The sequence below is a fragment of the Chiloscyllium punctatum genome, chromosome 3 (assembly GCF_047496795.1).
Source record: "Chiloscyllium punctatum isolate Juve2018m chromosome 3, sChiPun1.3, whole genome shotgun sequence".
Lineage (NCBI taxonomy): Eukaryota > Metazoa > Chordata > Chondrichthyes > Orectolobiformes > Hemiscylliidae > Chiloscyllium > Chiloscyllium punctatum.
This window is the reverse complement of record NC_092741.1, coordinates 141,157,015-141,167,551: the sequence shown is the minus strand read 5'-3', so window position 1 is coordinate 141,167,551 and position 10,537 is coordinate 141,157,015. Positions and strand designations below refer to the sequence as shown.

Genomic DNA, 10,537 nt, shown 5'->3' with positions numbered 1-10,537 from the left:
AAGTAATTTTTACAGTAATTGATTCCAACTTTGAAACTACACATTCAGACCAAAACACACCGCTGCTTAGATACAGATCAAAGATGTTTCAAGTTTGATGTTTTTTGTTGTGTAAGCATACCTAGCTGGGATAGTTCTGTTCAGCCATTCAGAAATTCACCGTATGTTGCAGAGGTACAGGTATTGGATGGGGACATGATTAAGTTTAGTTGTGATGTATTCCAGTAGACATTTTCAAAGTTACCTGTGTACTGTGGTTTTTTTTTGATAACCCAGACAAATTATTTACTGACAAAGTCTTTAATAAGGAATTTACTAAAAATAAAAGTTATGAATAGCAAATAAAGGCAGAATGGATCAGATTCGAGCAAATAGATGCGAAATAAGATGCCGAAAACAGTTTTGAAGAAAATGGAATGAGTAGGTTAAATAGATAACAACTTGGTATATTTTAGGGGAAAAGTGTGGTGCTGGAAAAGCACAGCCGGTCAGGCAGCATCTGAGGAGCAGGAGAGTGGAGGCTTTGAGCATAAGCTCCTGAGGAAGAGCTTATGCTCGAAATATTGACTCCCTCCTCGGATCCTGCCTGATTCGGCTGTGCTTTTCCAACACCACACTTTTCGACTCTGATCTCCAGTAGCAGCAGTCCTCTCTCCATATTTTAGGGGAAGGGGAATTGCGGAACATAGCTGTTTATGGAGGAAGGAGGATGGAAGGATATAACTGGTTATATTTGTGGAGATAGAAAGATTGGGGGATATGATGTATTTGAAATATCAAGTTAAGAGAATTCCATTGAAGACAGAATTGCCAGCCACTTGGTCTTAACCCTTCCTCAAAATGGCAAAATTGGGAAGTGTTGCTGTTGCTCGTGGAACCAAGTCTTCACTCAATTGTTGCCTAAAGCAGAATAGTAAGATGGTAATGATGGGCAGTTAGAGAGAATTGAAATCCTATATGTACATTGAGAACATCTGGTGATGGCCTAATTTCATTTTCTTAGTTGAACTTTGGCATTACATTCTCATCTGACTTTAATGTATTACTATTTTGTTGAATTGATGTATATTACAATGGTATTCTAAATTATTTTATTGTATTTAGAGACTGATGATTCCTGTAAAGTTTGCTGCAAAGATAATGGAATTTGTAGACCCTATGTAGATAAAAACAACAAATTTCTGTACCTGCGCAAAGGGAAACCCTGCACAGTTGGATTCTGTGATGGACATGTAAGTGGTAACTTTTATTACTGCGTGATTATGGATGTGTATCTATGGTTTATGTGACTTAAGGTAATTTGCATTTAACAAGAACATGTTTACTTTAAAAGGTTTATTGTCCTTTGTTAAATTTTTACTACTTTTATAGCCATCTCAAATTATTTTTGAACCATATCTTAATTCAGTCCTATGGATGAATCACTGCTTCTGAGATCTTAGCCTGTTGGTATTGTCTTAATGCTGGTGTAATCTGTGGTGCCATGCCCTTGGGTAAATGAACTACAAACCATGATTGTTGTTAGTTATTGTTCTATAGTTCCGAGAACACCTCTGGAACACCCGCACCAACCAACCCAACCGCCCTGTGGCTGAACACTTTAACTCCCCCTCCCACTCTGCCAAGGACATGCAGGTCCTTGGCCGCCTCCATCGCCAGACCATGGCAACATGACGCCTGGAGGAAGAATGCCTCATCTTCTGCCTAGGAACCCTCCAACCATAAAGGATGAATGCAGATTTCTCCAGCTTCCTCATTTTCCCTTCCCCCATTTTATCTCAGTCCCAACCTTCAGACTCAGCACCGCCTTCTTGACCTGCAATCTTCTTCCCAACCTCTCCGCCCCCAACCCCTCTCCGGCCTATCACCCTCACCTTAACCTCCTTCCACCTATTGTATTCCCAACGCCCCTCCCCCAAGTCCCTCCTCCCTACCTTTTATCTTAGCCTGCTTGGCACATCTTCCTCATTCCTGAAGAAGGGCTTATGCCCGAAACATCGATTCTCCTGCTCCTTGCTGCACTTTTCCAGCAACACATTTTTCAGCTCTGATCTCCAGCATCAGCAGTCCTCACTTTCTCCTGTTCTATAGTTCCATATAGTGCCATTTCAGCATTTGAATGTTACAGGCTACCTGAGCAAATCTTGTTTAGTCACTTAAAAATGTATTTTGTATTCACAACTGGAAGTCTTTTATTTAATTCTTTGCTAAAGCTAATTAATAAAACTCATTTTAATAAGATCTGCTTTTTTGGGCAACTCCTTTAATGTACAGTGCTTTTCAGGATTATGTATTAATCTCAGTCATGAATGTACTCCAAAGAATTCCAAAGTCTCACCCTTTGAGTAGGAAAAACCCTCCATATTTCAGTCTCAAATGGCCTGCCCCTTATTTTGACACTGTCCCCTAGTTTAGACTCCTGTGGCCATGGGAAACCTAGTTTGTCAACCCCTGTGAGAACTTTGAATGAGATCACCTCTCATTCTTGAGAATATTAGCCTGATGACTTAGTCTTCCCTCATAGGATGACCCTGGAATCCCATGAATTATTTTAGTGAACCTTCTCTATTCAAGTATGTAATTTCTTGACAGATAAAAAAATTAATGTAGTATCCCAGGTGTGGTCTCACTAATGCTTTCTCCTATACAGTTTCTCTCTCTCCCTCTCTCATGTAAGACTCCAGTCAGCAAACACCTTAGTAATGACCTCTCCAGGTGGTTTCTTGTCATTTAACTCAAATCACATAACTAATTGTAAATGTTGTGTTGTACTTTGGTTTTAAGAGAGTCACACTTTTACAACCACATACCAAAAATCATTTTGTTCCACTTTAGATTCTTGCATTAGCAATGCTTTATTAAGAATCTTCATCACAGCTGCCTATTTATCATTATCATAATCATTCAGGTTTGGACCCTGAGTTCAGTTTTTCAAAACTGTTTTTCAAACTCTGGGCCTATCTGTCAGGACATTCTTAAGTTTGCAGTCACTGTCCCTTCCTGCCATACTTTGATAATCATTACCTTTATGACACCTTGGTCTATTGCCTTGTCATTTCTCTTTGATTCACTCAACCATTTGCTGTGTGATCGCTTCCCTCGTCTACTTAATTTAAAAGTCCTGAGGAAGGGTGGTTTGACCCAAAACATTAACCCTCATTTCTGTCCATTGATGCTGCCAGATCTGTTGAGCTTCTCCAGCAATTTGTTTTTTTATTTCTGATTTACTACATCCACAGTTCTTTTGGTTTTTAAGTAACTAAAATTCCTCTCTACCTTCCTAGTTTTACCACTTGTTGGGACACTGACCCCAAGATGGTTCAGCTAACGTTTGTCCCAATGGTACAATCCCACTTTGTCTGGTACTGGTTCTTGTGCCCCATGCAGATCTCCTGAATTCTGGCCTCATGCAGGCTATATGGCATTGTACAGTTTTTGTTTGTTGCTGACTGCAGAGAATGGTTTGTAATCCCTGACTATACTGCCCCCTAATACCACTACATTCTTTCCAGTTCCCCCATTTGGATGATATCCTGTACCTTGGTGCCATGATCAGCTCATTCACGCTCCAACTCCCACTTTTGTCTATATCGTCAGTTCTCCTGTAATATGTTAGTTCCGTTCTTGTGCAGTCCTGTGTTATAAGAAAGTCACGTAATAGCAGCACCATTTAAACTAATGGGTCCAGAATCATGTTATAACCAATATATGCTTTAAAAGTTTGCACTTTAGAAACAGTGTCCCCAACTTGTCAATCTTGTTACACTGAATTTGTGTTATCGAAACCCGTTTTATTGAAGATCAACCTATACAAACTGTAAGTACCTCAAATCTTTTGGACAACTGCAAAAGTGGAGTCTTCTCACTCAGCTTTTTTCAGCCTCTGCCCTGGTTGAAATAGCCCGACAGAAAATGCTGCATTTTTAGAAGCACTTTGTTCTGAAAAGACTGAACTTTTTCTCTGAACAGATTAACATAGCAATTCTAAGAGAAAAGTTTTGAGTTATCCATGTCTGGTCCAACATTCAGCATGGTAATTGTTAGGTTATTTCAGGAATCCGATCTGAACCTGACTTCAGAGTTGGACTAAAATAACAGAGTACTGGAAATGCTTGGTAAAGTGGTGGGATGAAATCCTAAAGCATTGTGATAGGGTGAAAAGCAGGAGAAATGAATGACTGATTGTGAAAGATGATGATGATGATGATAATGAACCTGCATAATTGCAACAGCAGAACCATTACTGCTGTCCAAAAAATGTAATACTGTAACTTTCATATGCGTAACTGTAAAAGCCATTCATTGACCTAATGGTGAAAAGGTAGCTTAATATTTTTCTTTGTTTCTACAGGGCAAATGTGAAAAGCAAGTACAGGATGTAATAGAACGATTCTGGGACTTCATTGAGAAATTGGATATTAACACATTTGGTAAGCTCACAAATCTTGTATTCTCCTAAATTCTTTTATTCCTGCCTCAATAAAAAGGCCTTCCCGGTAAATTGCATTTGTGATGTCAAAAATTGAGTCTAAACTTTGTACATTTTTAAACCAGTTGAGTTTAGGGTAGGTAAAATTATCCATAAAATGAATTTTTGGTTAATACTAAATTATAAGTGATTTGTCCTGTTGGCATTACAAACCTTAAAGCTGACCATATGAATATTTTTTGTCAAGAAACCTTTCCACATGGTAGTGGCTGTTAATTCTATCAAAGAGGCGAATGGCATGTTAGCTACTCAATTTCTTCGATGTATGCTCAGGCCCTTGGAAGGAGGAGAGATTTACCAACTTGTTCACTCTGATCATAAAGCACACTGTTTTTCACACACCATGTGGCTGCAGTGTTGTGTTGTTGCCCCGTGTCAGAACAAAAAAATCAGTGGACCATTGTGTGCTTATTTTGTGATTTCGAACAAAGAAAATCATGAGGGGTTAAATCAATTATGAGCAAAATATCCACTTAAGTTGAATTTAACAATTTTCAGAATTGCTACCGTGTAAGAAACCATTAGCTGGCTTGATTTGCCGCTGAACAGTTGGATCCTAAAATGCCACATCAGATAAATGTAACTTTTGCACAGTTTTGATATTCCAACTGGAATGGTTCTAATTTCAGCAACAGGCCTGTGTTAGCTGATCTCAATAAGGATGAGAGTTGGAACTTGCTTTAGTATCCTAGAGTTTTCAGGTCTGTGCAAAATGGAAGACTTTCAGGTACTTCACCGGCATTATCAAAAATTAATTTGTAATTGGATGCTGGTTTGGGTTGAATTGCTCATCTATCGAGCAAATTTGTTGTGCATGTGCCAGCCTCCCAATTTTCTTGCTAGCTGAATTTATTACAGGACTTTGGGAAGCCTTCACTGTGGATATTCCTTGGTTTAGTGAGATAAATTTAAATTTTGAGCTTTTTTCTCATTTTTGATTGGTAATGCCTTAAATGCACAGCAAAGCATAGAGTATGCTAAATTGATGACACAAAATTTAAGCCAGGGGCATCCGAGACATTGTAAAAGAAAAATTGCCTGAAAATAGCTGTAAATGTATCTTAATGTTAGGGGAATTGCTATTCAGTAATCAAAGAGCAAAGGATGAAACTTAGAAAATTTACCTCATCAAAGTTGAAAATGTGTTTTTCTGAAAATGTTAACACTTCTCCTTTTATAGGGAAATTCTTAGCGGATAATATTGTTGGATCCGTTGTCGTATTCTCTCTCGTGTTTTGGATTCCCCTCAGCATTCTTGTCCATTGTGTGGTAAGAAAGAGAGATACATTTTTATGTTCATTCTTTCTTGGAATTTTTGGAACATTTTGTATCCAATGTTCTGTGGTCAGTTTTGCTCAATCACATTTTTTAAATTAAAAGGAGCAATGATACTGCTGTTCAGAATTGAAAGGCTGTGTAAAGGTACATCAGATGAAAAGTCACTGTAGAAAGGAAGGTATTAAAAGTTTTTTTTTAATGGAGCAAACTGGTTGGAGTAGGGATTGTCCTATCAGAAAACGGTGCAAGCAGAAACCTTTTAAAAGGGAGAGAGGTAATATTTTAAAATAAGTTTTAAAAGGTATGTGGGAAGAAAAACAGGGAAGCTGAACTAAATGTTGAGTTCAAAGATTAAAAACACTGTGTGGAGTTTGCACATTCTCCCCGTGTCTGCGTGGGTTTCCGCCGGGTGCTCTGGTTTCCTCCCACAATCCAAGGATGTGCAGGTCAGGTGAATTGGCCACGCTAAATTGCCCGTAGTGTTAGGTGCATTAGTCGGGGGGTAAATATAGGGTAAGGGAATAGGTCTGAGTGGGTTACTGTTCGGAGGGTTGGTGTGGACTTGTTGGGCTGAAGGGCCTGTTTCCATATTGTAGGGAATCTAATCTTAAGTACTGGAGAAACGTTGGACTTCTGGATACGTGTGAATTGTTGTCTAATATGATTCCTCTTTAAAACTTGTTTATTTCTAACTTTTGTCTGTCATTATCTTTAGACGAGGGGAGTTCTACTTAAGGGTACCTTTTTATGGAGTTCTTGGTTATGCAGAATGTATCTCAATACAGCTATTGAGCTGTGACTAGTCTCTATTTTTCTTTTCTTGTAAATACTATAATAACCCTGTTACAATCTAAGGATATTTCCAAAACAGCTTGTACATGCAGAAAAAGACATCATTTGGCCTAAATGCTTATCAGTCATTTTATGTAGAGGAGCAATTAATTTTTAATAAGTGTTGAAATTTCAGCTATAGTAAAGGAGCACAGATGTTAATTAACAGATATTTTTATTTTTTTCCCTGTAGGATAAGAAGTTAGACCAACAGTATGAAGAGAGCACAAAAACATTCTTCCCTTCCAGTGTACGTATGACTGAAACTATCTGTGAGGTTTCTTTTCTAGCAGCTAAATGTAGCTTTGTTATGTTCATGTCTGTTGGTAGACTTTTAAAGTTGTTCTGATACTCTTGTTCAGTACAGAATTAACAAACTTCTATTTTAACAACTGAAGGTGTCCCAAATTATTTTCCAGCCAGTAAATTGTTTCTGTTTGTAGGGTAAACAGAGCCAATTTTTTTTTCATGCAGTAATGCCATATAAACAGCAATGGATTGAATAACCAGATAATCATCATTGCGTAGTGGTTGAAAGATTACTGTTGGACTGGATGTTGGGCCAATTATCTGATCAGGGATAGCATTACAGCTGTGCTGAGGGAGGCTATTATCGGAAATACATCCAGGGAAGTTATTTGGGTGAAACTGAGAAATAAGAAAGGGATGATCACCTTATTGGGATTGTACTTTAGACCCCCTAATAGTCAGAGGGAAATTGAGAAACAAACTTGTAAGTTATCTGTAAAAATAATAGGGTAGCTATGGTAGTGGATTTTAACTTTTCAGACATCGACTGGGACTGCCATAGTGTTAAAGGTTTAGAGGAATTTATTAAGTGCGTACAAGACAATTTTCTGATTCGGTATGTGGATGTACCTACTAGAGAAGGCGCAAAACTTGACCTACTCTTGGGAAATAAGGCAGGGCAGATGACTGAGGTGTCAGTGGGGGAGCACTTTGGGGCCAGTGACCATAATTCTATTCGTTTTAAAATAGTGATGGAAAAGGGTAGACCAGATCTAAAAGTTGAAGTTCTAAATTGGAGAAAGGCCAATTTTGACGGTATTAGGCAAGAACTTTCAAAAGCTGATTGGGGACAGATGTTTGCAAGTAAAGAGACGGCTGGAAGATGGGAAGCCTTCAGAAATGAGATAACTAGAATCCAGAGAAAGTGTATTTGTTAGGGTGAAAGGAAAGACTGGTAGGTATAGGGAATGCTGGATGACTAAAGAAATTGAGGGTTTGGTTAAGAAAAAGAAGCATATGTCCGGTATAGGCAGGATAGATCATGTGAATCCTTAGAGTATAAAGGAAGTAGGAGTATACTTAAGTGGGAAATTAGGAAGGCAAAACAGAGACATGAGAGAGCTTTGGCAAAAAGAATTAAGGAGAATCCAAAGGGTTTTTACAAATATATTAAGGACAAAAGGGTAACTAGGGAGAGAATAGGGCCCCTCAAAGATCAACAAGGCGGCCTTTGTGTTTAAGAAGGGTGGTAAAGACAAGCCAGGGAACTGTAGGCCGGTGAGCCTGACCTCCGTGGTGGGCAAGTTGTTGGAGGGAATCCTGAGGGACAGGATGTACATGTATTTGGAAAGGCAAGGACTGATTAGGGATAGTCAACATGGCTTTGTGCGTGGGAAATCATGTCTCACAAACTTGATTGAGTTTTCTGAAGAAGTAACAAAGAAGATTGAGGGCAGAGCAGTAGATGTGATCTACATGGACTTCAGTAAGGCATTCGACAAGGTTCCCCATGGGAGACTGATTAGCAAGGTTAGATCTCGTGGTATACAGGGAGAACTAGCCATTTGGATACAGAACTGGCTCCAAGGTAGAAGACAGAGGGTGGTGGTGGAGGGTTGTTTTTCAGACTGGAAGTTTGTGACCAGTGGAGTGCCACAAGGATCGGTGCTGGGTCCTCTACTTTTTGTCATTTACATAAATGATTTGGATGCGAGCATAAGAGGTACGGGTAGTAAGTTTGCAGATGACACAAAATTGGAGGTGTAGTGGACAACAAAGAGGGTCACCTCAGATTACAACAGGATCTTGACCAGATGGGCCAGTGGCAGATGGAGTTTAATTCAGCTAAATGCGAGGTGCTGCATTTTGGGAAAGCCAATCTTAGCAGGACTTATACACTTAATGGTAAGGTCCTAGGGAGTGTTGCTGAACAAAGTGACCTTGGAGTGCAGGTTCATAGCTCCTTGAAAGTGGAGTCGCAGGTAGATAGGATAGTGAAGAAGGTGTTTGTTATGCTTTCCTTTATTGGTCAGAGTATTGAGAACAGGAGTTGCGAGGTCATGTTGCAGCTGTACAGGTCATTGGTTAGGCCACTGTTGGAATATGGCTTTCAATTCTGGTCTCCTTCCTATCGGAAAGATGTTGTGAAACTTGAAAGGGTTCAGAAAAGATTTACAAGGATGTTGCCAGGGTTGGAGGATTTGAGCTACAGGGAGAGGCTGAACAGGCTGGGGCTGTTTTCCCTGGAGCGTTGGAGGCTGAGGGGTGACCTTATAGAGGTTTACAAAATTGAGGGGCATGGATAGGGTAAATAGGCAAGGTCTTTTCGCTGGGGTTGGGGAGTCCAGAACTAGAGGGCATAGGTTTAGGGGAAAGATGTAAAAGAGACCTAAGGGGCAACTTTTTCATGCAGAGGCTGGGACATGTATGGACTGAGCTGCCAGAGGATGTGGTGGAGACTGGTACAATTGCAACATTTAAGAGGCATTTAGATGGTTATATGAATAGGAAGGGTTTGGAGGGATATGGGCTGGGTGCTGCCAGGTGGGACTAGACTGGGTTGGGATATCTGGTTGGCATGGACGGTTTGGACCGAAGGGTCTGTTTCCATGCTGTACATCTCTATGACTCTAGTGCCATAATATGTTCCGTTTACCTGAAATGGCAGTCAAAGCATGAACATTTTGCAATGCTGTCCTTATCTGAAACACATTTGCCACTGTTCCTTTGTTCCAAAATTTCCTGTAAACAGCTGATCCGAGGACCATGAAGCGAAGATGGTGTACAAAATGTAATTTATATTCTGTTGCTTTAAAAGCCTGTTAACTCTGTTCTCTGGTGATCTTTAAAACTGGGACATTTCAAAGGTGTGAATCAAAATAGAACTTACTCAGACTCTGCAAGACAAATCAGATGTAAATTTCCTGATATTTCTCACTGCATATACCTCGTGACACAGGTCTAATGCAGCCAATAACAATGGCATGCATTTATATAGAACTTCTAGCAGAGTAACCTGTCTCAAAATGCTTCACGCGAGTATTATTAAACAATATTTACGACAATGCCATGTAATGACATTAGGGCAAGTCGTGAAAAAGCCTGGTCAAAATGCTTGGAATGGTAGTGTGAAGTAGCAAACAGCACTTTTTTTCTCATAGTTCCCCCCAACAACAATTCTAATTAATCTAGTTAAGTATGAAAGAATGTTGTTACCTACTGGAGATGGTACCAATTTGCACATTTTTTCAAAGAATGTTACCACTGTACATGGCTCACCTAGCTGACACATGTACCTAGCTGGCATCAGTTGTAAATAGCTCTTGGTCTCAGATAATACTTTCATGCTTTCTCTAACAGGGCCCTTAAGAGGTTATGCATATACCTAAGTTAATTAAACATGTAGCTTGCATTTATTTCTTTCCCTCCTTTTCTAAAAGTGTGTACTGATGCTGAGGTGCTTTCACCTTCCAGTATCTTTCACAAATGCTCATTGTTCAGTTGAGAGTCTTGATGGTGAACATTTATTAATAGGTTATGCAAAGTTACAACAAATCCATGCTTATTTATTAACACCTAGAGATGTACAGCACAGAAACAGACCCTTCAGTCCAACTCGTTCATGCCAACCACATATCCTAAATTAATGTAATCCCATTTGCCAGCATTTGGCCCATATCGCTCTCAACC

At 39.5% G+C, this 10,537-nt stretch overlaps 1 protein-coding gene across 2 annotated transcripts in view; it reads left to right on the top strand.

The window, feature by feature from the left end:
- adam17b (ADAM metallopeptidase domain 17b) overlaps nucleotides 1-10,537 on the top strand; it is a 74,321-nt gene that overhangs the window by 58,992 nt on the left and 4,792 nt on the right. For both annotated transcript variants that reach the window (XM_072561569.1, XM_072561559.1), the window contains exons 15-18: nucleotides 1,105-1,232; nucleotides 4,352-4,430; nucleotides 5,670-5,758; nucleotides 6,792-6,848. In XM_072561569.1, coding sequence (XP_072417670.1) covers nucleotides 1,105-1,232; nucleotides 4,352-4,430; nucleotides 5,670-5,758; nucleotides 6,792-6,848 — 353 coding nt within the window. The remainder of the gene's footprint in view (nucleotides 1-1,104; nucleotides 1,233-4,351; nucleotides 4,431-5,669; nucleotides 5,759-6,791; nucleotides 6,849-10,537) is intronic.